Source organism: Panulirus ornatus, chromosome 20 (genome assembly GCF_036320965.1).
Source record: "Panulirus ornatus isolate Po-2019 chromosome 20, ASM3632096v1, whole genome shotgun sequence".
Lineage (NCBI taxonomy): Eukaryota > Metazoa > Arthropoda > Malacostraca > Decapoda > Palinuridae > Panulirus > Panulirus ornatus.
Window position 1 is genome coordinate 4,428,117 of NC_092243.1, and position 26,884 is coordinate 4,455,000.

Genomic DNA, 26,884 nt, shown 5'->3' on the forward strand with positions numbered 1-26,884 from the left:
ACACACACACACACACACACACACACACACACACACACACACACACACATCCCGGAAGAAATCAATTTTGTAACCAGTGTTTTCGCACTTTGTTAACCCTAATGCTACCTATCATCTCCCTGATGCGTGGTGTTGCCGTGGATTTATGATTTGCTTTACCAAGAACAACAGACGAATGATCACCGTCTGTCCCCTTTCCTCCCTCCCTCCCTCCATACCCTAACCTCTTCATTCCCCTCGTCTGCCAGCGTCCTGGGAGCAGAGGAAGGAAGGGAGACGACGGAAGATAGGCAAGGGGGGAATTATTATACGTTTCTCGTATACACCCACACCCTCACAGCAGCCCGTGTGATCCTGACGAAGGGGATCAGATGTGTGCAAATTTGCGTGGATAGACCGTTCGCACTGGCTTCGAGGTGTGACGTAAGCAGGGAGAAGAGACAGAAGCTTGGGTAAGTCATTACGCAACAGACCCTGGGATGGGTATAGTGGACGAGTTGAGTGGGGGAGAGGAGGAGGAGGATGGAAAGGGATATCAGAAAAAGAATGTGGAAGTTTACTGAAACGAAAAGAGAATGGAAGACGAAAGTTTGGTTAGGGTCGTGGAAGGAGATTAATTCGGAGATTCGAGGGAAGGCAGTCAAGAGATAGTGAGAGAGAGAGAGAGAGAGAGAGAGAGAGAGAGAGAGAGAGAGAGAGAGAGAGAGAGAGAGAGAGAGAGGGAGGGAGAGGCAGGAGGTAAGAGCCTCTTTGGAATGAGAGAGTCAAGAGTGAAGAAGTAGTAAGTGGAGAGAGAGAGAGAGAGAGAGAGAGAGAGAGAGAGAGAGAGAGAGAGAGAGAGAGAGAGAGAGATGATCAGGAAGACTCACTATAAAAGAAAGGAAGGGGAAGAAGAGAAGAGAAGAGAGGAGAGAGAGAGAGGAGGGACAGGGATTGGAAGCAGGAGGGAGGAGTTACGTGGGGAGACGTGTCATGGACCAGCACCTACTATGGTACGTCCTCCCCAGCCATGCAGAGTCATGCAAGCCCTCATGGTACACCGTCACCCTAGCCAAACCCAGCCTTGCACCCTCCCCCTCCTCCCACCATAAGGTACAACCGTCACCCTAGCCATGCCGAGGCTTGCACCACCCCCATAAGGGTGTACTGTCACCCTAAACCGTACCATAAGCACCGTCACCCATGCCACAACACACACACACACACACACACACACACACACACTATCACCGTAACCATGTACTGCAAGCTAGTGTCACCTGGTGGTGGTGGTGGTGGTGTTGCAGGTGGCTTGATCGTAGCGTCTGTTCGACCCCTTCTTATTACTGGGTAATACAGGTGGCGGGTGTAATGTGATGATAACATCTGCAGGTCGAGAGGAGGGGAAGGTACGCGCTCAAGGGCTGGCTAGTCTGGCCTGGTGGTGGTGCCTTGGGGTGTGGGTGAAATCGGAAGTTCCACGTTCGAATCCTTATATATATATATATATATATATATATATATATATATATATATATATATATATATATATATATATATATATATATGTGTGTGTGTGTGTGTGTGTGTGTGTGTGTGTGTATGTGTGTGTGTGTGTGTGTGTGTGTGTTCGTCATGAAGGCTGGGAGACTGAGGAAGACCAGTAGAAATTGAAGGGGAAAGACGTCAGTGTATTGTTCTTAATTTGGGGGGGTCTTGCTGTAGTGGAAATGGAGAATCGTTTCTCTTCGCTGATCCTTAAATTCAGGGGATCATGGTTAACGCTTGTGTGTTATTAACATCTACTTCCTCAGACGTAATTGAGTAGCAGTGTTAATTGAGTTGAAGATACCTTATGTTTTTTATTTTTAACTGCAGGAAAGGGCTGTTGAACTTAGTTCTTTCCCTCTCCTTCTCTTTCTCTCTCTATCTCTCTCTCATATATATATATATATATATATATATATATATATATATATATATATATATATATATATATATATATATATATATATATAAATGAAATTACCTTCCTGACGCAGGATACAATTCCGTGGGCTTCCTCAGCACTCAGGAAGTGGGCTTCGTCCACCGGACGGGACCACAGGTTAAGAAGCGTAGTGAGCACAGAGGTATTTAGGAGAAAATCCTCATTGTGGAAAATGTATGAGAGGATGGGGAAGGGGGGGGGGGGTCTTATGATCATGCTGAATCGGTGTTTACAGTACCAATTGGAGGCGCGGATGGTGTCTTAAACGTTGACGAGAAAGTGTAACTCGTACCTGTCTAAGGGTTTAGTTTCAGATGGAAGCATGTCTGGTGAGATGGTGTTTAAGACTGGGTTCGAAGGGCTGTTGTTACTGATCACTGGGTGATTTCGGCGTGTTTATGTTTCCTTGGTGCTGCGTTTACTAGGAAGGTGAGTATAGGTTGTTGAAATGGGAAGCAGAAGTAAGCATTTTATTTCTACATAAGGTTGGTGGTTGATTATGGAGTGGTTTGGGTAGGAGGGGTTTATAATGCTGTTGCAAAGAGCAAGTGCCAAGTTATTTAAGTGAGATTATTATACCTAAGTGAGGTTATTGTACCTAAAGGTCGTAGCGTCGTGCTGATGAAGGGTCGTAGCGTCGTGCTGAAGGGGCTACGTCCGATTAAGAACATGAGAGATGAGTTTGAGAAAAGCAACACCAGTGCTTCTGACTTCTCAACATACTTTTTTTTTTCTAACATAGTTAATCCTTCAGAACCCAACGACCTTTACGTCCGTCGAGGACAATAACTGGTAGTTTACCCTCCCCTTCACAAAGTTTCTTTTGGTTTTCATACATACACGTAAAATTCCGTGGCTTGCGGGGTACCATTCCGTGTATCATAAGAACAAATATTAGGGGGACGTTCTGGAATCCGTCCAGTGGCCTTATAACCTGGAGTATGATGATGCGCGTGTGGCATAATCCAGCGTCTCGTCCAGAAGTCGTCAGGCAGTCCAGAAATACTCGTCCTTCGTACTATTTATAAACTACCAAGTCATCATCGCTGTCCTGACTGGGAGATTGCGATGCCGCTGGCACCGGCGCTTCCCTGTCTGACAAGTTCCTCACCCGCCCTGGCAGTCTGTGGTTCCCTGAGCAGTAAGTTGGTCACCTTTAGTGATGCTCTGGGCCTAGCTCAGGGCCTGGTATGTGCCCTGCCCTAGGACACGAAAGTTCAGTGCTTGGCGTGAGCCTGGTGTGTGCCCTGCCCTAGGTCAGTGCTTGGCGTGTGCACTGCCTCAGGAGACACAACAGGACAACAGGTAACAGAACACCTGATGGTCAGTGACGAGTTGTGATCTACTGAAGAACAGTAGGGATGAATTAGATCCCCAATCACTATAGAGGGATTTAGGGGCAATACAGTACGGGGCTCACTGGACATCTCGTCTCCCCCGTGTTGGTATGACGTAGGACGCGCTGCACACGTCGGGTCTAAAGGAACGGCTTCCCTGAGATGTGCCCGACCTCGCGTAACTAGCTGTCCTTATATCAACTGGTTCAGTTAGGAGGAGAGAGGGAGACCGCTAGATCTCCAGATCATAGTCCCCCCCTTTAAGTTCCTTCACGTCAGGTATTTCCCTGGACACGAGCACGGGAAGGGAGACCACAGGAAGGTGATAAACGGTCCCAGAGAAGATCTGAACCCATGATTTATCTTTATGATTTCGTAGCTGATGATCATCTAATGCCATTCGTCTTAGCTACTGCTGTACATTTCAATTCCCGAGTGACCTCCCACTGGAGACTATTATGGAAAGACCGGAAACCACTGCATTTATTTAAATCTGTGTCTTGTAATTTTCAGTGGGCTGGGGGGAGTGTGTGTGTTTTGGTGATAATGCCAGAGGAATGGCTAGCTGGCTGCTCACATTTGATGTGGTAATTTGGTCGGTGGTGGAGCGGGTGGATGTCTCTGACCCTGGCGGATTACCTTCGTGTGAAGAGAGAGAGAGAGAGAGAGAGAGAGAGAGAGAGAGAGAGAGAGAGAGAGAGAGAGAGAGAGAGAGGGAGAGAGAGAGAGAGAGAGAGAGGCGCGCAGCCGTCCACTTTGTGGCCGTGTAAGTTGAAGACTTTAAGTGTCTAGAGAATTAAGGTAATATGAAGTTAATCCGCCTCATACAATTATGCAAATGCAGTTTTTTTTTCTAAATCCCTTGACACCTTAATGGCCAGGTCTCCATGCCCTGAGGTCGTACTTTTCGTATGCTCTGGGGTCGTACTTTTCGTGTGCTCTGAGGTCGTACCGTTCGTGTGCTCTGAGGTCGTACTTTTCGTATGCTCTAAGGTCGTACCGTTCGTGTGCTCTAAGGTCGTACTTTTCGTGTGCTCTGGGGTCGTACCGCTCGTGCTCTAGGGTCGTCCCGTCGTTCTGAAGGGTTGAGATACATACAGAGGTGTTCTGTTAGTTTCCATGTATATATGTATGTATACATATATTTCCCGTATGATCAGCATTTTGCTTAGCGTCCGAATGAAGCTGTTTCGAATGCTAAACAGACACAGTTGAAACCAGTTATGAACCGTAGGACCACGAGACACCCCGCCCAGATTTACTTCTTACGCTTCCTTCACTGATCAGTATCATTCATCAGTTATAGGAAAGAAAGCGACTGAAAAACCAGGAGAGATTTTAAGACTGTCAGAACATGTGTGGTGAGTAGAAGTATGAGACTGAAAGAAGCCAATGGTTCCGGAGCGGCGAAAGAAGTTCTGATGTAGCGAAATGGTTGAGAGTACTCGGCCTGGAGTGAGAGAAGTCTTGATGTCTGGAAACAGCGAAAGAACTCGATACAGAGAGACAGTGAATGAAGTCTTATTGGGGCGAAACAGTGAAAGAACTCGATATGGAGTGGCAGTGAAAGAAAACTCTTGATAGTGAGGGAAATTTTGTTATGGCAGATAGTGAAAGAAGCCTTCTGATTGGATTAACCAGTGTTCAACCAGGCTGTTGGACGCCGTTGCGTAACCAGCTCATTTTGACATGTCTGCTTCACTTATTAGATAAAAAAAATTTATGTTTTTTTATTTCCAAACATATAATTAAACATTTTAAAGAACATAGTGTACATACATGGACCTCCTTGGTGTACTGGTTAGCGTGTCATGATCGCAATGCATCCACAAGCCGCCCAGGATCGAGCGCATAGGTTCGAATCCTGGTTGCGGCAGTCGGTCCACAGTCAATCCGGCTGTTCATCTACCCCTTGGGGTTGGTCGATAGAATGGCTACCTGGCCTAGGCTAAAGTATATATATATATATATATATATATATATATATATATATATATATATATATATATATATATATATATATATGGTCTGTTCTGTTATGGACATCTGTTCTATTTTTCTCTTCGTATGAGGATAGCCAAACATTACTCTAGTAACCACACCTGCAGTCAGTTGCGAGTAACGGGACCTACGTTATCCTGGGAATAATAACAGTACAAAACCCCCCCACCTCAACCCCATCCCTCTCTCTCGTCTTCCTTTTGCTTTTCCTTCTTCTCCTAATTCTTTTATGCCTCTTTTGTTGTTTCTTTTGTTCATCCTTTGTTATCCTTTCTCTGCGTGTTTTTCTTTCTTCCGTTTTCTTATTCTGTTCTTATATTCTTTTTTCTCATCTTCATTTTTCGTCTTCTCCTTTCTTTTATTTCTTTTTTCTTCCTCCTCTTCCCTTATTCTTGTTCTTTCCCACCATTTCCTTATCTTTATCTACACTCCTTCCCTCTTCCTTTTCTCTTCCTTCACTTTTCTCCTTCTTTCTCCCTATTCCTTCGGTCTTAACTCCTCTTCCTTTTCATTTGTCCTCCTGTTTCTCCCTGACTCTTCTCCTCCTTCTCCTCATCTTCCTTTTCCCCCATCCCCCGGTCTTCCTCCCTCCCATTTATCACGCCATTGTTATTATTGCTTGTCATATTTATCTGTGTTGCATCTTTGTTTTGTGTTCCATGCGCATGTTGCTGACGTGTGTCTGTGTTGTATTTTCTGCAGATGTATGTGCCTTCTTCCTACTGTGCATGCGTTCGCTTGTCCCCCCCTTACAAGCAACACTCCCTCCTCCCGACTACCTGGACTCTGTGTGTGTGTGTGTGTGTGTGTGTGTGTGTGTGTGTGTGTGTGTGTGTGTGTGTGTGTTTGTGTGTGCGTGCGCGCGTATGTTCCTGTGTATATCATCATCCCATATGTGTGTGTTTGTGTGTAGTTGTTTGTACTGTGCAGGAAGGGAGTTCTACACTCGTGGGGTCCCATCTCTTGAACTTCCTCTACTGTCATGCAACTTTTTGAACAATGATATATTGTGAGCATTCACAATTTCAGCGCTTAGCTTATCCATTCATTTCTTATTAAGATACAGTGAATGATTGCTTGATTTATTCATTAACTTTATTTCTTGCTTAATATCTTGTTATGGACTTGTTTCGAACGACTCTTGTTTGTCGACATATCAAGAAACTCTAAGGCTGTCATCAAGTCACCCCTTACTTCTCTGTCTTACATGGTGGACTGTAAGTTAGCTTTCTTAATTCTGGTACCATAATTTTTTGTTGCTCCTCTTTGGACTTTACTATTTCTTGATGCTCATATAAGTGCCACGACCAAACCTGGGGAGCGTACATTGTTATTCAGTTTGATTAGTTTGCTGTACATTTCGTTGCCAGTGTACTGAAATATGATTAAATGATTTGCCAGAAGGCAGCTCGTCTTCTTTACAATCTTCCCTGGGGTAGAGGTATGGCGACAGGTGAGGTACAGTGTTGACTCCCAAAGTCCTTTCACAAACAGATTCCTGCAGTTTATTTGGTGTTCGATGATCTATCATGTCGGGTCCTTTTATCCTCACTATATTTCATCTACTCGGGTTGGATTTTCTTTTTTTTTTATCGGGTCCTTTCATCCTCCCTATAATTTCATTTACTCGGGTTGGATTTTCTTTTTTCATCAAACGTGTATCGTACGAACTTTGGACTTTGTCTTAGTCCCCTTGTAACTTCATGCAGTCCTTATCATATTCCGTACTCCCTTCATGACTTTGGATTATCTGCAAACACATTTAGATATGAGTCCAGCCCTTGAGCCAGGCATCCACATAGATCAAGATGAGCAGTGGTCCCAGGATTGAGTATCCAGCTTTTTCACCAGCTGTTTTTGTTACTCTCCATGTATAAACAATCCACCAGTCCTTCCTCACTTTTGTTAAGAGAGCTCAGGCTTTCATACATGTCTGAGATTTGCTCTGCATAGCCCTCTTTACCTATAACCAATGTGCCTTTTACCAAGCAGTCATCCATTTGCTCTCTGGTCATGTTCTCTAGTGTTGTAAAAACACAGCACTCATCAGAAAGACTAGTCTGTAGTTCAGTACATTTTCTCGATCCCCTCTCTTGAAGATGGGTACGACATTCGCCTTCGTCCAATTCCCTGACATTTTAACTTTCTTCAGTAGCATACAAACAGCATTTCAAGTGAACTATCCAGTGGTATGCGTGCTTTTCTCCAGCCCAAATGGAAAAAACATTATTAGGATCATAAGACTTACTTGGTTGGAGGCCCATTAGCTATACTTGTCTTTTCTAGCTATACCAGTGCTTCTCAAGACCTCCCTCCCATTTCATCTCGATGGTGATGGGTCTCTAGTGTCGTCCACCTCGAAAGAAAAAAATGAACTTATAATTTAAGTCTACACCATTCTATATATCATCCTCTACAACTCTTCTACAACTCTTCGTTGTAAGTTCCTCAGTTTTACTCCTGATGATTGTATGGGACTGCCTTTGATTGTCATCTGTTCTGACCACAAAACACTCGCCAATCCCTCCCTCTCGTTCTCCCTCTCCCTCATGTTGCTGTGTTGGTGCCTTCGCTCTGCCCTTGCCTGTCAAGCGCTAGCTAGGTTCTGTGCTGTCACCTCCATCGTATGTGTGTTTGTGTGTGTGTGTGTGTGTGTGTGTGTGTGTGTGTGTGTGTGTCTGTGTGTGTCAGTTGCAGCCAGTGGAAGCAACGTGCTGCGTCCTCACCGCCCTCCCCTCATCATCCCACTTGCCGTTAGTGTTCTCTCCTTTTCACCCTCTCATCCCTCTACAGGAAGTCGGGCAGCGAGGAGCTGGCGGGACAAGCGGCGGTAAATGCACGGTAAGTACCGCTACCACCCCAGTACCGCTACCCACCCACCACCCACCAACCCCACCAACCCCTCCCTCCACCCACCAGTACCAGTACCACCGCAACCAACCCCCTCCCACCAGTACCATTACCCGTACTCCTCACCCTTACCTTCATTATTGCTACCTCCCTCCCTCCCTCCCTCACCAGTGCCATTACCCACACCACTTCCTACAGTACCAGCTCCTCCTGTCCCCCTCCAGTACCACTGTCCTCATCCTTCGATACGGCTACCCACTAAACCTGTGCCAATTTCCCCTCCCAGTACTGCTACTACTTCTGCTACCCATTCCAGTACTACCATCCCAGTATGGCTATCCCCAGTACCGCCACCTCCCAGAAAAGCAACCTCTCCTAGTATTGCTACTCCCCTCCAGTATCACTACCAGTAGCACCACAACCAGTAGCACCACTACCCCTATAGTACCCACTGTCTTCCCCAGTGTCGCGTTTCTTTCCTCTGGTACTGGTGGGCCTCTCACTCTTCCTCATCTCCCCTCACATCCTCATCTCACTTGCACTACCCTCCACCCTTCCCACATTCCCTCCCCTACACTACCACTCACCTCCCTTCACCCCTGCCACCCACCCCACCCCCCGCACCTCGCCTCACTGTGAGGCACCTCACGTGCTCGTGTTATGGGCTGCAACGTTGGAACTTGGCTCATTTCTCACTGGTTCTTCCTAAGTTTGGCGAGCGGCTCGATATTGCTATAAGAGGGTAAATATCTCCCGCTGACGGCTCGTAATTCTCCCCAGCAGCGTCGGGCCCACCGCCCCGTCCTTCTTCCTCCTCCTCCTGGTATGGTGGTGGTGTTGCTCGTCGTCGTCTTCGTCATCGCCGCTGTGGTGATGATTGGTGTGGTGCTCCCTCCTGGAGGAGACGGCGGTGGCGGATAGTATGGTGCCTTGGTGGGGTTGGGGGAGAGGAGGATTAGGAGGGGGTGGCTTTCCTTATAGTGAGTGGGCGTCGCCAGAGCAGTGAGGTTTCATGGTGATGGGGCATCGTAATGGTGAGGTGTGATGATGATGATGGTGAGAGAAACATGTTGGTGATGGTAGCGAAGCGTAGTGGTGGTGGTGGTGATAGTGATGATGGTGAGGCTAATGGCATCTCCACCATCCCTGACGGTGGAGATAATAGCCTTCAGTATAGATGCTGGGGATCAAGCAGGGCGGCAGCGACGACGGGTGGTATACGCGCCACATGGACATGTCAGGGAAGCAATGAACACTGACTGTACAAGTTAAATTTGTTTGCTGATGACACAGCACTGGTGGCAGATCCAAGGGAGAAACTGTAGAAGTTGGTGTGACCTTCATGAGAGCAGATATACAATGTGTATGTGTGTCAAGTCTTCGGACTTATGGAGTTAGGAAATATCTAAAGACGTGAACATTATCACTATAACTTTGCACCGTTGACCTACATAAGATCAAGGACATAGCACGCCTCTTATTACCGACTTACGCGAGTCTTGTGTAGTTTAACTGCTCCATGATGGAGAACATTCGGCTTATAAGGCATCGATATAAGATGACAATCTCTCTGGTATACTCTCCTAAGTATAACCCTGTTGTCATGCATTCTTGGGTGGTTAGATTAATGACTCACTACGTCCTGTAGCGAAGTGTAGCAATACCATATCAGGCAGGCGTCTGGGTCGAACGGCTGCTCGAAACTATTGGATCTGACTTGTTTCCCTCTCGTTCCCGGAGACTTTACTTCATCATGTGTAGTTTGTTGAATGTTTCGGGTCAAGAAATGATGTAATGTTTGTGGTTAAATGATAATTGATAACTGGATATAAACTGTAGTGTGTGCCTCCTCATTGTTAGTCATAGTAGTTAGTAGTTAACTAATTAGACTCGATATATATATTAGGTTTCTATGATTTCATGTCAAGCAATAATATGCCCATCAGCATGACGGTATGATCCTTGAGCACGACTCCACGACCCTTGAGCCCTCCCTGAGCACGCTGACACCATCCATAAGCACGACTGCATGAGCCTTGAGCACATAGATACGACCCTTGCACAAACCTGCATGAGCCCTGAGCACGTCAGTACAATCCACAGCTGACTGTGATCACTGTCAAGTTGATATCTTATTCTCATCATCTTTATTTTCTCTTTTCATTTCATTGCTGCTCTTATTGATCATTTTTCCCCATCTCTCTCTTCTGTTCTACCGTCATCTTTCCCATTCTCTTTGAGTCGTGTTAAGCCCCGACCTTCCTCTCCCCCTCACTTGGACCATGGGTCTGCGTGGTCTGTTGTATCTGCTTTAAGTCTGTGTGACTCTACCCTCCTCCGTGGGTTTCATACGACTTCTGATCGTCTTATCTTCCTCTACTTCCTCCTTCCTCTTGTTCCTCCTCCTTCCTATTACCATATCTTTCCCCGCTTCTCTCCTCTTCCATCCCCGTATGCTTCCCCTTCCCTCCCCTCTCCACCCCGGAAGCTGTGACAGTACCTTTCTCAGTCATTCCAGCCACGTCCGCGCCCCCTGCGGCGCGTCGGAGCGCTACTAAGACAAGGGCTCCTATCCCGCGCAATAGCGCTGATGCACCTGAGGAGGATGACCCCGAAATGGAGGGGGGGTCTAATCTCGCTTCTTAGGCCTGGGATTGCTTAGGGGTGGGAGGGAAGAGGGACGGAGGAGAGAGGGCCCAGGCGGGAGCCTGAATATTCTCTGCTCAGTATGGACGCTAGGGAGGAAGGTCGCTGGGGAGGAAGGTCGCTGGGACCAACAGAGGGCGCTGGACGGATGTGACTAATCTTGGAGAAACGTTTTTGGAGGGATGACGCGGAATGTGTACATCCGGGGCAACATATTCTGAATATTGTATTACCTTCGTCCCAAAAGTTCCACAGGTGCGACAAGGGGGAAAAACCTAGCTAGAGGAGTCTTAATTAATCCCTTGTGCACGACGGTACGTAAACCCTGAGTACAGTGGCGCGACCCTTGGGCAAGACGGTATGTAATCCTTGGGTATGATGGCTTTAATGGCCTTCGGCCGTCGTACCCAAAGGGTCGTACAGTCGTGCTTAAGGGTCGTACCGTCGTCCTAAAGGGTCGTACCGTCTCCTTAAGGGTCGTACCGTCTACTTAAGGGTCGCAGTGTCGTGCTTAAGGGTCGTACCGTCATGCTCTAGAGTCGTATCGTCGTGCTCAAGGGTCGTGCCGTCTTAATAAAAAGGTTGAAGAAGAAAATGAATCGCTTGATCACCGTAGTCACATGTTCCAGGTACAGAAAACGGAGTATACATCATGAAAAAACAAGATTGAGTCAGTTTAAACGAAATGTCATTATTTTTTACCTTTTTTCTGTCCCCCATGACCGTAGGTCGAGGTCGGCCTCGCGCACAGCACAGGACTGCTAGAAATACCCAAGGAAATGATCTCTGAACCCGTGTTACTGTGTCGTTTTCTCGATGGAACACACAATGGCTAGGTCGTTGTTAAATTCTTATACGTCACAGCAGAACCAAACAGAACAGAACAGCACGAAGTGTTCTTCATGAGAGGAGGGACGGGTGGGTGGGAGCATACAGGCGTCCGGGGTGGGTGGATGTGGATGGCAATGTCCCTCCAACACACACACACACACACACACACACACACACACACACACACACACACACACACACACACGCGCGCGCGCGCGCGCGCGCCCCACCTGTATGATGGTGACGAGGGACCATCTCCCACAGGGCGGCTCCCAGTGTCGTGTACAAGTTGCCTCTCTCTCTCTCTCTCTCTCTCTCTCTCTCTCTCTCTCTCTCTCTCTCTCTCTCTCTCTCTCTCTCTCTCTCTCTTCATCACCGGGTCTGTGGCGAAGCCCTGACTCGTCCCTTCGCTCCCTTAAGTGCGCTCTGACGCATCCCTGACCTACCCTCTGACCTAACCCTGGCTACACCCTGACTACACCCTGACCCAGCCCTACAACTAGCCACGGCCAAACAAGCGTCGCTCTCGTTCAGTACAACAAAGTCTCCCTAGTTTAAAAGGCCTTAAACATAGCCTAGGCCTTAGGGTAACTTAAGTGTTTGCTGTGTTAATCCTGGCTAATTACCTGTAGGGGTGTGTGTGTACACTAGCCATGGCCTGGGTAATCATTGGCATTAACCAACACCAGTTGATTATGTGATGATTAACCCATTGCTGGTCAGTTATCCAGATTATCGGTGGAAAACCCAGCTGTGTATAATGTCAAGTATCTGCTCTATTAAGAGTGTTTATGACCCTGATAATTATGGAGATTATCAATTATGAAGATTTTCTATGCCCTAGTTAATGATAGAGATTCGCGAAGGGCACCAGGAGGAGGTGGAGGAGGAGTGGGGAGGAGGGATCTGAGGCTACATTTAATTATGATTATCATTAATTCATTTATTAGTTTTATTCGTGTCATAGTCTGACAGGTATTTGCTTTACCAATGGTCAGGTTACATTCTCTCTCTCTTTATGGTTAAGGTGATAATTATCTTCCCCACATCCAGGATAATGGTCATTAATGCCATTAGTCTCGACCAGTTCCATGTAGCCGTTGACCCATTAGCTTCTCCGCACAGTAACCACAGCTCCGTCAGCAGAGTAGCGGTAACCAAAGCCCCTACCTTCCTTCCCTCCCCATTAAACTGCTGACGTTATCCACAGCTCCGTCAGCGAAGTAGCAATGACCCATCGCCCTCATTAACTGCTGACGATATACGTATCTTCGTCAGCTGAGTACAGTAGCCACGGCCACCATTAACTATATAGGGTAACAGAAGCCTCGTCAGCTGAGTGTGATAACATATGGGCCATTTTCTTTTTCCACCCAACACTATGAAGACCGACCTTATCTTATCAGTATATCACCGTCGTTTTCACCTCTCGTGTTATCATTCCTCCTCCCCAGCATTCCTTCAGAAGGCGTGTGTACACGCCCCCTCACCTCACACTGCCCGCACCCTTCAGTATACTCCTCTGGAAACATGGCCAACCCGCCATACCATTTTTTTTTTCCCCTCCTGTTTGGATGAGCAAAACTTAAGGAACGAGAACGGGTGACCAGAACTTCTCTTCTCTTTTGTTTTTATGTGTTGACAGCAGCAACAGAAAATGGAACAAACAAACAGTTTTTCCTCTAAGGCTATATATATATATATATATATATATATATATATATATATATATATATATATATATATAGAGAGAGAGAGAGAGAGAGAGAGAGAGAGAGAGAGAGTATTACCGGACTCAGCCTGCCTGTGGTCAGGGCGTAGACGAAGTCACCTTCGGTGGGGCTGTGTCATCATCTGTTGACTATAGGGTTACAGTCTCGTCGAAGAACTCACTGCAGAAGAGTCCACCATTTCCCAGCTCCTGTGTTACTGGACGTGTCACTGTGGTGCTGGACGTGTCACTGTGGTGCTGGACGTGTCACTGTGGCGCTGGACGTGTCATTGTGGTGCTGGACGTGTCAGTGTGGCGCTGGACGTGTCACTGTAGCGCTGGACGTGTCACTGTGGTGCTGGACGTGTCACTGTGGTGCTGGACGTGCCACTGAGGTGCTGGACGTGTCACTGTGGCGCTGGACGTGTCACTGTGGTGCTGGACGTGTCACTGTGGTGCTGGTGCTGGAGAGGTGGCCTTTATGAAGCTGGTGGTAGCTCGCTGGCCGGAGAGGGACACCCCCCTCTCCCGTCTGTGTGGCGGCTGGTGGCTCGCCTCCATTAATCACGGTTTATCGAGGCCTCTCATCGGCCTACAATTACTTGGGCCCCTACCTGCCTGATCCGCGACTGTCCTGCTTTGCATCCCATCTGAATAATTCTCAATAACTCCATTCCTTTCTTGGAGGGAGATTGTTTTTGGAGGCCTCTCGGTGACTCCCCGATGGTGTCTCCCCCTCTCTCTCCCTCAGCGCCCCAGCTATATGGCTCCCCTCTCAGCAGGATCAGTCGGTGGTGCATTGTCTCGTAGGCCGTAAGTTTACACTGGCGTGGCAGGCGCCAATTACCGGGCCCGAAAAGACACTGGAAGTCTCTTGTCATTTATCACCACAATCGCGCCCCCGGTATCGCCCGGTCGACCAGACCCAGCAGGCCGGCCGGCCAGCCAGCCTCCTCCGTTACCTCATCTTTATCTCTTTCCTCCGCCTCATATCTCTCTCTCTCTCTCTCTCTCTCTCTCTCTCTCTCTCTCTCTCTCTCTCTCTCTCTCTCTCTCTCTCTCTTTTCCACCTTTCTCCGAGGCATCTGACAGAAAGAAAACAATCTAAGTCACGAAATCAAGACAACTTTAGAGGACGGGGGTCATACCCGCGGGGGAAAGGGGTGATCCGTCAGGCGGGGTCACCACAGGGTAACTGCATGGCCGTCAGTCCTGTTGTTCAGCAACCTCAGACGTTGACACGAGCTGGAGAAAGTACGGTGAGCCGTTTTGTTCATGGCACGGGAGTCAGCCAAGTCACAGAGTGGGAAGACGAGATCAAAATACATATAAGATGTGAGTGTTATCTACAAACGTGCTTAAGAAAACATGATGGGAGTTAAACAAGAATTATTTGAACTGATGCGTTGGTCATGTGGGTGTTTTAAATGGTCCATTGATAACACACGAGGAGGACCCGATAGGGAACAGAGATGGAAGATGACAACAGACGTCGGAGGTGTAGGAATTCAAAGGAACAACACTGATAAGAGAATATAATTGTCCCAGACGAGAAAGTGAACGGCGTGATCATGCGAACACGCTCCACGAGACAAAGGAAAGCATATGTTGGCGCTCACTGTGCATGAGAAGCAGAATTGATTGCCGCAGTATTTACGACAGTAATTAAGTAAAAAGAATTCAGAAGCACCCCAGTAGCAAAATTGAGAAAATGGAATGAGAGCGTTGAAAGAACTCACAACTTCTCGTTTTCTACCAAGTGAACAACACGTGCTTCTCTGTATCTGCTTTCTTCATCCTTCCTCCGTCCCCTCACCCACACGTTCTTCCACTACCCACCTTATATAATAATGCTATGATTCCTCATTCGTGTATTTCTTCTCCCGCTTATTCTTCCTTATTTCCTTCACCTCCTTCCATCATTCCTTCCCTCTGTTCTAGTCTCTACTCCCTTCAAGTCACTCCCGCTTTAGCTCCAGTCCTTCACTCTTGTAACCTGAGACACCCGATATCACCCCCCCCCCCCCCCCCCCCACACACACACACACAAAAGCGCGAAAAGCAAAGCTAAAGAAAACGGTGCGTGAAGAGCACTGGGTCCCACACTCCTGAAGAGGTAAACACCAGCAGGTGGGGGGTGGGAGGGGAGGAGGGGGGTGTGTGTACGTGCCATGCTCTCGACAGGAGCAACAAAGCCACAGGCAGAGCCTGCGTCAGGTTACGTCCAGAGGACGAGTCGAGGATTCCTCATTAGTGTCTCGTTTTCAAGCCAGGGAATGGAAGTTTATAGACGTTATATGCCGCACACTGAACACCGATCATATGTATATATATATATATAAAGAGAGAGTGATTCAGAGAGAGAGAGAGAGAGAGAGAGAGAGAGAGAGAGAGAGAGAGAGAGAGAGAGAGAGAGAGAGAGCGTGGCGGGCACCATATCATACAAATAAAGTTCGACTCGTTCGTAATATTTACACCATCACATCACGGCTTTCCTGAGGAGCGGCCAAGTGTGATCATCCCTATAACCGTTTGGGTTGGCTTTGATTATTTCTCCTTTTTTTTTTTACCTCCTCTCTTCACATATCTGTATTTGATTACTTACGACCACTAGTACTGTGTAAGACCTCTTGAATTCCTGTTGCCCCGGCGTGAGGGATCGGGGGGGGAGGATGTACCGTCCTTGATATCCTGTCTCATGATATTCTTCTTTTTTTCTTGTATTTTTTGAGCCGTCTGGTGTTTTTTTTTTCCCCATCAAGAGAGAGAGAGAGAGAGAGAGAGAGAGAGAGAGAGAGAGAGAGAGAGAGAGAGAGAGAGAGAGACAGACAGACAGACAGACAGACAGACAGACAGAGAGGGAGGGAGGGGAGTGGGAAGTTTAAGGTCATTAGAGCGGGCCACAGTGATACCCCAAGTGACAACGGACCCGACCCTCTTCTTCACCCCTCCCCCAAATTGGCCACAGAAATGCCATGATGAGACGATACTGCCGGTGCTGGCCGTAGAAGGGTCTCGGTAGCCCTTACAAGGCCCTAGCCACCTCACAAGGCCCTGGCGGCTTCACAGTGACCTGGGAGATCTGTGTGTGTGTGTGTGTGTGTGTGTGTGTTCAGGGAGTATTTTCTTTGATCTTGTCTTAAGGGATCTGTTGTGGGAGGTGTTCTGCAGCTTGTCTTAAACCCTAACAAAAAAGGTGTTCTTACTTCTTACTTCCTTGAAGCATGTGGTTAGTGCTCTCGTTTCCCTCCTCGAACGCAATAATGTCCCGAGCATTCTAATAGGTCTTCCTAACCCTTGAGTAGTGTTCTGAGAACCCCATGACCCTGTGGGAATGTCAAGGGCGCCCTTCCGCCATCCCCAAACCGCTGGAGAATTAATCTCCCTCTTCCTACTTTCCTCACACCCTGGAGGAGTGGTGTATGCATTATGCTCCCTTCCTCAGACCTTTGGGATATGTAGTGGTGGACGTATTTTCCTCACCAGGCGAGAGAGGAAGTCCTTGCCTCCCCGTCTCTTTCCTCGGACCCTGGAGAGATTCGTTGGCATAAATCCTCACGCCTTTCCCAACCGCCAGAGATGTTTTCTTTACGGCATCACACTTCCTTCCCCAGATGGTGTTAGTTGCTTCAGCATACTGCTCGGTTCCTCTGTCTCAGGGAATGTCCTTTCCATTGTCCTGGAACAGTGTCAGAAGCATCCTAGTATATCTAGGCATCCCTCAGATGTCTGGGCATCCCTCATAGCCCCCACAAAGGCCGAGAACAGCACTTCCATACCTCTGAAGGGGGAACGGTCTAAAGTATTTGGTGGCCGCCTCTTCCTCCAGAGGGAGTGAGGGTAATAACACCGTCGCTCGATGTTCCCACTTTAGTCTACCCGTTTCCTGTTATTTTTGGATTCCTTGCCTCACTCACCTTCTCCATGAGTTCTGGTGCATAGTGCTTTCCCTCCTGTTTTATAACCCCAACTCTGGGTTACATGAAGAGGTGTATTCTTAGTCTGGGTGCTTCAGGGCCAAGGCAACGATTTCCTTCCTTTTAGGTTGTGGTACAGCAGCGTTTTGGTATATAATCCCTTGTGTCTTGCAGTCTTGGTACCCCGTGGGTCCTGTCGTCTTTCGTATCCCCTGGGTCTTGTATTCCAAGTACCCCCTGGGTCTTCTTGTCTTGATATCTCCTGGGGTACATTTTCTGGAATCTCTTGCCTCCAGATGATAACGCACTAATACCTTAGATTGGGATCCACGTGACCTAACCATCTTTGACCTCACTGTGGATCACCAGCCTCGTCCTCCTCATCTTCAGCCGTGCGTCCATACTCGACGTTTGTGGCTGCTCCTGTCACCAACTGCACCTCACTGTTAGCCTCGCACAGAGACGATAGGGAAAGCGATTTTTTCTTTGTGGAGGGACGAAACTCCATACGGTGCTATGGTCTGTCTGTCTACACGTGTGTTGCTGGAGCCATCCGTCTGACACGCGTTGGGTGGAGGGGAGGTGATGTATTAGAGGCGCCGCAGTCATCCATAGTGTCATGCGGTAATGAGGCGGGGTTGTACGGGGTTACTTATGGTGTGGTGAATGGCACGGTGATCCGGATTGATTGTAGGCCTACAAGAGGACTGCCGAGGAGGCCCTTTGGAAAAACAATCCAGCGTCCTGGAAAAGTGTTACCAGCGCGTCGGCGTCGGCGTCGTAATACTTGCAGACGTGTGAGGTATACGTCGACATCTGGTGGTTGTAAGTCATTGGTGACGTAGATTTACGAGATTGTAATGGTGTGTGACTGGACGGTCGGTAGCTGGTAGCGGTTACGATGTGTGTGTGTGTGTGTGTGTGTGTGTGTGTGTGTGTGTGTGTGTGTGGCTGTTTCCATCTTGGAGGGAGAGAGAGAGGAAGAAGAAAAAGGGGAGAGGGAAAGAAGGAGATATAGCGCGTGATGGTAACACTGATCACATAAAGGAGTGAAAGGAGTGGGTGGTAGGGACCATATCCACTCTCTCTCTCTCTCTCTCTCTCTCTCTCTCTCTCTCTCTCTCTCTCTCTCTCTCTCTCTCTCTCATCCTTTATCAGTATCCCCTCTCCCCCTCCCCCCCACCCCCACCACCACCAAGACCTGACGGCACCGATCATTCTACTGGTGGTTAAACAAACAAAAAAATAAAATGAAAATAAAAAGATAAATAAATAAATAGATAATCTTGTCCTGCTTGAACGCGTCACGAAGCTGTCCGCTCCCTTGAGGACGTGTTGCACCCGAGTGTGTACGAATGTTCCAGCGTCCCTCCCACAACACGCCTGGCCGTTCGTAGTCAGAACATGTATGATAAAGTTTTGAAGGAGAAGAAGAAAAAAAAAAGATATACGAATTTTTAATGGCTGTTTTGGTAAGCCATTATATCTTGTTCGGTGTTATACACGAATAAGAACCCGAATAGTGTTTGTTCGTGACCCGCATGCGTGCGTGGGTGCTTGCGTGGCAGGATACTCCCCGGGGAGTTGGGGAGAATGTTGCAGCAAGATGGGGTGTCAGAGTGCATGCCATTAGGGTGGGGGGAAAGACTCTCATGCGGGATAACTAGCGTAACAGCGCAGGATAACATGGACGCACCTCACATTATCACATGATCTTGAGAACTGGATGTTTGTCTCACAGATATAAAAGTCTTTTTTTTTTTTATGAACGATCGTTTTCAGGTAGATTTCCCATCAGGTTGGTGATATATAGAGGAGGAGGAGTTTGTTAACACCTGGAACACGATGGTACGTCCAGTTTCTTTAGATTGGCGTCCAAATTCGCCCCTTATATATATATATATATATATATATATATATATATATATATATATATATATATATATATATATCAACTCAACGGTAGATTAAGAGATGTCAGACAAGTGGCTGACCATCCCTCATCCAACACAGGTGCCACTCCTGCGTTCTGGGCGAAGTCATGGAGTAATCAGTCACATATTAATCTCACGAAGTGATCCACAATGGTCACGCACGGTCTTCATTAATCAGGTGTTTACACAGAACCCTTACGAGCGAGCCATCTCGAGTAAAATGTGCAAATTGGAGGTAAAATTGCGTAATACGTGAATTGTTAGCGAGTGTAAATCGTCCTTAGGATCCCTGTAATCCGGTGTTTATGCCGTGCAAATCATCCACGAGGATTCATCGTCAGTAAGCAGGGAGATCGTAACCGTAACCGTGACGCTGGTCCGTACGTCATCGTCACACAGTGCGGTATCCGGGGCGTGACGCTTAACAAATGGGGCGACGTGGGTTGCCCAGCCGAGAGATGGGAGGCGAGAGTGTTGCGGAGAAGAGGTAACCCAGGGAAGTGATGGGAGGCAGGTGTAATGTAACCAAGTGATGGGGTGGGGAGAGAGAGAGAGAGAGAGAGAGAGAGAGAGAGAGAGAGAGAGAGAGAGAGAGAGAGAGAGAGAGAGAGAGAGACGGGAAGATAGTGAGCGTTTATCTCTCTCTCTCTCTCTCTCTCTCTCTCTCTCTCTCTCTCTCTCTCTCTCTCTCTCTCTCTCTCTCTCTCTCTCTCTCTCTCTCTCGCTCTCTCTCTCTCTCTCTCTCAGTAGGAGGTGTGAGCTTGTCCTACCTCCCATGATCCCATCTCAGTCCTGCAGGACATACCCAGGGGCGTGGCGAAACGTTGTCTGCACACACACACACACACACACACACACACACACACACACACACACACACACACACACACACACGCCATCCCACCCAAAGCAGCATACATACCCCTCCCCTCTTTGACGCATCATATCCTCAGTATGCTTAGACTCCTAGCCATCATATCGAAGGCAAAAAGATAAAAAGTGAGTTTAATCAGAAAGAAGGAGTAAATGTTACTGTGGGAGATACTAAGTTAAGCGTTAAATCCTCCTACGTGTTGTCTGTGTATCACAAACCCTTTTTGAGCAATTCCTCTGACGATGTTACGACGTTCATCTTTTATGGAAATGAAGTTCAAGAGTGGAAGGGTCCAGCTCAGCAGGTTCAGAAGGAGGAGGAGGGAGGAGGAGGAGGAGGAGGACAAAAGATGATATTATCGATGCGAGTCACTGGTGTTCATGTGTGTTTGGGGCGCGCCCCTGAGACGTGAGCAGTGACAGAGGTGCCTTTCACCGTCAAGAGACCCTAGGTTGGCAGATGACACTTTAGCCTCATTACCTCAAGGCTGGCACTGCTGCAGTGCCTCGGTCGGTCGGTAAGTAGCACGTTCACTGCCCCCACGTCACCGTAATGAACAGTGATGCTGCAGTGCCGTTGTCGGCATTATTGTCAATGATGGTTATCAGCGTTAACAGTGACGCTGCAGTGCCACGTCCATCAAGTGCAGTGCCGTGGTGATCACTGCCCCCACAGCACTGTCATTACCGCCAGCTGTGTACTTAGTCACCGTCACCACCACCACCACCCACCACAGGTACGCCCCTCATGCAGACTTCGACCCACTGGTCGAGCCAGCTGCGATCACTACAAGCCAGTGATGAACAAGTGCCTCATCGAGGTCGTGTGTCGCTTCAGGAGACATGGAACCAAGTGTACGTTTCGTTCTTCATGGCGATGTTCTCACCACCTCCCTCAGGGGTCCGTATGGGTATCGTCTCCAGGGTCTTGTGTGATGCCCCCCGTGGGAGTGTGTGTGTGTGTGGAGGACGCAGGTGTAGGAGGCTGGTCGTGGGATGAACGTTGTGGTTGGCGTGTGTTCTGCCCCTTGCCCTGGGGTGTTCTGCCCCTTCCCTAGGGTGTTCTTCTCTTCCCCTGGGTGTTTCTCCCTTCCCCTGGGAGTTCTGTTTCTTCTTCAGGGTGTTACTTTCCTCCCCTGGGTGTTCCTTCCCTTCCCCTGGGTGTTCCTCCTTTCCCCTGGGAGTTCTGCCCCTTCCTCAGGGTGTTCCTTCCCTCCACTGGGTGTTCCTCCCCTTTCCCTGGGTGTTCCTTCCCTCCCCTGGCCGTCTGCCAGGTCCTAGGGACACTCGGGGCGCCCCTCCCCGGCCCTCAGCTCCCCCCCAGCCCCAGGTCCTCAGCAGCACACTTTCATTTTCACTGCCCCCGACGCGCGTCTCTTGTTTTCTTCTTATCTTCTCTGTTGTTCCAGTCATCTTATCAACGACTTTAACTGCTATATTATTCCCATGTAATCTTAGTTATTTACATGGTGGTAAGATGTAATATATATATATGTATATATATATATATATATATATATATATATATATATATATATATATATATATATATATATATATATATATATATATACATATATTGGTTTATCCATATATTTTCCACTGTTGCTCTGGCTTGTGTGATACACAAGCCTCTGTCAGGCGTTGTTGGTGGGAGTACATTGTACAAGCTGTGGTCATCTCCTGGTCCTGCTCTCGCCCAGTCTCTACCAGTTTGGGACGCTGGTGCTGCTCTGGATGACTTAAGTGTGTCCTCTCTCGCTCTCTCTTTCTCTCTCTCTCTCTCTCTCTCTCTCTCTCTCTCTCTCTCTCTCTCTCTCTCTCTCTCTCTCTCTCTCTCTCTCTCTCTGGTTCAGCAGCTCCTGGCAGTAATTAGCACTCTATCAGGATAATGAACCATTAGGTAAGCTTCGTATCCATGGTTGGCAGCGACGGGAAGGCCTGGTGAACACGACAGCACCATGGGGTTTGGGGCCGTCCTACGTGTCGTCCCGTTGAGCCAGGTGGTCGTGGATATGGCAGCGACCGTTATGTAAACACGAAAGCAACACGGGTTGTCGGTGGTCGCGTGTCGTCCCACCTCTGCGACTGACGGTCGTGGCTGGCAGCGACGGACGGACGGACGGGGGGATGGAAAACCCTGTATACCACCACACCACTGTTGCTGCTGCTGCTGCTGCTGCTGCTGCTGCAGTGAGTAGTCGCCTAGCTGCTGTTGTCGTGCTGTTCCCGACGTGGGCCTCCGACCCCAGTCGGTGCTGTGTCAGTATAGAATTATGTATGATTATACAACACCTGTAAAATATAGACTCTCCATCTCACCACCGTGGAATTAGCGGCGGGCCGCTCTTGTTATACTTATTGGCCGCTTTCGAGGAACATTCTTTAAGAGATTAGATGAAGCCTCAGTATTTGACTACGAGTAAATATTAGTTTGACTGACAGGGAACGGATTGGCGCTGAGGGTTAACTGAAGGCTGGCCGCAACGATCCACATTGCTCCGTTGAGCGTAAAGATGCACCGGGCAACGCTTGACGTACGTAATTCACTCGTTTTCTGTGGTGATTATAATGATCTAGTTGGTATGAGGAAGAGTCTGTGGTGATGTGTAGGCCACGTCGCCGGCAGGCGGACGTGTGCGCCCTGTTTGTACTTAAGGTCCTTGGACTAGGGGGGTGAGGGGGTGTGTGCTGTTTGGTCCTGGGATTCTTGGGGAAGCTGTGTCGTGCTGGGGGACCTATGCAGAGTTGGGGGATTTGTGTGGTAAGAGGGATTTGAATAGTGGAGGACTTTTCAGCATGATCCTATGGCTCTGGCGACCATAGTTGGGTCCATTTGGCACTGGGGATGTTTTGGTATGTAAGGGCACCATGTGTTACTGTGGGCGGTGAGGGCTCAGTAGTGTAGTACGGGGTAGGTAGTCGGCCCAGAATCGTGTGCAGTAAGAGGAGGGACATACATCATACGTCCTGTCGGAGGACTTAGTACGACTATGGAGTTACGAGAGACACTTGGTGACGTAGGAGCTTTTTACATCGATGTGTGACTTCCTCAGGGTTGCGGGGTCGTTGATGAGTGCTTAGTAGTGAGTTGTGGCACGTGAGGAACGAAGTGGAGGGGGTAGACATGGGACGCAGAGAGGGAGCGAGGTCCCCCGAAGGACGCACGTCACCCCAAGGACGTTAAAAAGGAGGAGGAATGGGGGAGTGGCTCGTTCTTTGACCTCTAAGACACCTGAGGACTCTTCGTATGAGCCACCACCGCCAACAGAACGCTTACCACGTTGCAGATGTTGTCAAGTACCCCTCCTTCTCCCAGGAGTTGTTGGCGCTCGAGACGCTCACTAGCCAGGCAGATAGATACAAAACCAATCAGGAAGCTGTATGTATACAGCCCATCAGATCACGTAATCGGCGGTTCAGTTGGATGATGGGCTCAGAAGGCTGACAACCACGCGTCCGTCCAGTTCCTCAATAGCCAGAAACCTAAGAGGTCGACCAGATCACCCAGATGGCCATAGACCAGGTAGCTAGTCGACGACCAGACGATCTGGTCCTCGTCTTTTCATACTGATTGACTACTAGTTTAATTAGCCTGATACGATCGTATTTGTTCTAACACCTCCCAGGAACGTATCGAATTTCAGCTTTTATTTCGACGAATGAAATTTTGAATCACGTAGACCGACGCCGTCGCTGGACACACTCGTAATGTCCTCGACGGTCGCACCGTGAGGGACATCCTGAAGGTGCAGGAGCAGGAGCAGGCAAAACTCGAGGGACTTGTGTTCGAAGATCGTCTTTCGTTCGTGTGGCAGGTCCTCGTCGTTTAGAAAAAGAGAAGTTGCAAAACGAGTTTTTAGTTAATAAAGATGGATTTTCTTTATCAGTTTCAGTTTTATGTGGCAGAGGAATCATATATATATATATATATATATATATATATATATATATATATATATATATATATATATATATATATATATATATATATTACTTTTGCTTAACTCACTTGTTTGTGAAGTAACGGATCGGGCCTAGACGACTGTGTGGGTTTACCTACATAAGAAGATAAGCCAAGGTAAAAACTGAATATTAAATGAATTATTTATTACGACGAATCTTGTTAGCGTTGATTCATGCCCCGTGTACACGACGGCCGCGCGATCAATATAGTGCTATAAGTGACGATAAGGTCGGAATTAATGGTGATGTCTCATCGGTGCTCGACTTTCGCGGCGCCTGTTATATGAGATATGACGTGTGTGTGTGGGCGAGATAATGTCTAAGGGGAGTGATGGGGAGGAAGAGCGTTGGAGAGGGGGGGCGTGGGGTGGGGAGAATGGTTATGGGGAGGATGGGCAAGGTTGTGCGGGGAGAGAAGAAGGAAAACGATTAGGGTACTGGGGATGAGGCGTGAGATTGGGTAGCGACGGGATAATAGATTAGAGACGTGGAAAAGAATGGAGGAGATTGGATAGGGCGGCTTTGATTAAAAAGATTAGGTAGGGAAGAGGACGGAGGGAGATTACTTTGGGTTGAAGGAGTTGATAATTTTGAGAATTGAATAGAGTGATGATAAAGTCTTTAAAGGTTGGGTAGCAAGGGCGAGGAGATTGGTTGAAGAGATGGAGTAGATCAGATTAGGTTGTGAGGAGATGAAGATTGGAGGCCGGGGGGTTGGGGAGGTAGGTGAATGGTAAATCATGGAGGGGTGGACTGGGTAAGCAGAGATTGGAAAAGATGATTGATAGAGAAGTTGATGAGATGAGGAAAAGAGATGATCAGGACTGGAGACTTGTGGCAGCGGGGTGGTGGGAGCTCCTGGTTGAAGAAGAGCCATTGAGGTTTTGGGGGATGTATAGCGTAGAGCGAGGAGGAGCGTTGTGTGTAAGGGGTTGTTGCTGGGGTGGTGGTGAGGTGGTTGAGTTCTCTCCTCTCGTTCTCTGGGGGTTGCTAGTGGTGAGGGAGGCGCGTGCAACTTTAGATTGGTCATCATTAAGAGTGTAAGCGGAGGGGCCGGGCTGCCGGCAGCCCGCGCCTGGCCAACACCAGCCAAATACGGCCTTGTATTTAGATCACTATCTCCCTTGTGCTGGCAGCCACGGCCTCCCACGTTTTTCCCTCTCCCTTCCTCCCATTCCCTCCCAGGTGTTGCCTGCCCAGATCCGCTCGGGAGAAGCAGTCCCCAGGCACGCGCTCTTCTCTATCATCTCCCGGTAATTACCTTAATACGGCCGGACTCTTTAATAGCGCTTAATCGAGCTGCCATACTTCTTGAGGACGGAGGCAGCAGCTATAGCTCGCCGTCCGTCCGGCCGTCTGTCCGTCCCTGGCGGCGAGAGGCTGGGCGCCTCCTGCGCCGCTCGCCGTCTGCGTCTTGCAGGAGCCTTTTTGATCCCTGCGCCTCTGCAGGAGCTGCTGATGGTGAACGCTGGGAGGCATTCACGCGAGGTGAAGTAGTTACGTCAGTGTGGACTCCTCCCGGGGAAGAGGAAGAAAAGAAGAGGAGGAGAGGAGGAGGAGGAGGAGGAGGAGGCGTGGTACAACAAGCCAGAGGGATGGTGGATCGTCGCTGGCACGACCCGTAGTGACTGGCTGCACCGCTCATTCCCTGCGTAAAGTCCCTCATTACACGACAAGTGTATATACATCAGACCTTTGGTGCTAATCATTCAGGGAGTGTTTGATCTGCTAATCCCCTACTTTAGATTAATGTGTCTGAATAACTCCCTTGTAAATCATGGTTTCAGATGAACAAAGCACTCACCTTGTTTGGTACAGCTCAGATCTGATGAAATGGTAGCCTTATCGTCCACAAGCAATGCTTCGAATTGCTCATGTTCGATACGTCTTTCAAACCCTTACATCGGGCGATGCCTGAATCCTTTTAATCTCTCGGGTCAGCGTCCGGGACTTGGCCAAGCCCAAGAGATGTCTCTCAGTAGGAAGAACGCTTGCGGAAAATGGTCCTCTAGCCTGTGGTGGTGACGCGCAGGGGATGATGTAGTGTGTTGTCGTTACGCACCAGCGGTGCAGGTGTTGTGGCGTCACACATCAGTGGTAGGGGTTTGGTCACCAGCCGTGGCTGTGTCCTTAAGGAGGAGGATGTGCGTAGTCGGGTTCGGTGTGGATTCCTACGCCGTGGAGTCGCTTAACGGCACGACCCTTGATCACGGCGGCGCGACCCTTGATCACGGCGACGGCACGACCCTCAAACTTGACGGTAGAACCCTTAAAAGACGAACGATACGACCCTTGGATATGATATCAGGCCTGGCCTCTGACCTGAACACTTGTGATTGAGGTCAAAGACCAGGCCCATTAAACCTAAAGGTCATACCTTCGTGTTGATAATGGGTGTTGAAGTGGTTAGCCTCAACAGCAATGGAGTACCGATACCCAGTTATCAACCTTCCGTATCGCTAGTGCATAGCTAGCTGTCTAGGATCTGCTCTTCGCAGACACAGATAATCTTGCTGCTATACGGGCGAGGAGCGGAGGAGGAGGAGGAGGAGGGAGTTGTGGTGGGTCATTGTTGCCTCTTGTTACAGTGATTCATAAAGGCCAATCTTAATCGGCCGTTGTATTATGAGTTCAGGAGGGTGTTCTCTCAGTCAGTTCCCCTGTACTCACCTGTGTTCACCCCTTAAGATAAAGATGTTCAGTGTTATGAGGTGAACAGTTTACCTTTCCGTAGTAGACAGATTTACTCTGTGGCTAGTCTGTCTGCTACGTCTCGGTGTCATGCATGGTTAGCGTCTCGTAAAGTAGTCATTCCGTTGTATTAAGGTGACCGGTAATGGATGAGTGGG

General features: G+C 48.5%; 1 protein-coding gene across 10 annotated transcripts in view; it reads left to right on the forward strand.

Annotated features, from left to right (window-relative positions):
• trh (PAS domain-containing protein trachealess) overlaps nt 1-26,884 on the forward strand; it is a 1,040,091-nt gene that overhangs the window by 372,343 nt on the left and 640,864 nt on the right. For 9 of the 10 annotated variants that reach the window (XM_071674540.1, XM_071674542.1, XM_071674545.1 and 6 more), the window contains exon 2: nt 8,101-8,148. The exons of the other annotated variant lie outside the window; for it this stretch is intronic. In XM_071674540.1, the coding sequence (XP_071530641.1) occupies nt 8,101-8,148 (48 nt within the window). The remainder of the gene's footprint in view (nt 1-8,100; nt 8,149-26,884) is intronic. 10 annotated transcript variants of the gene reach the window in all.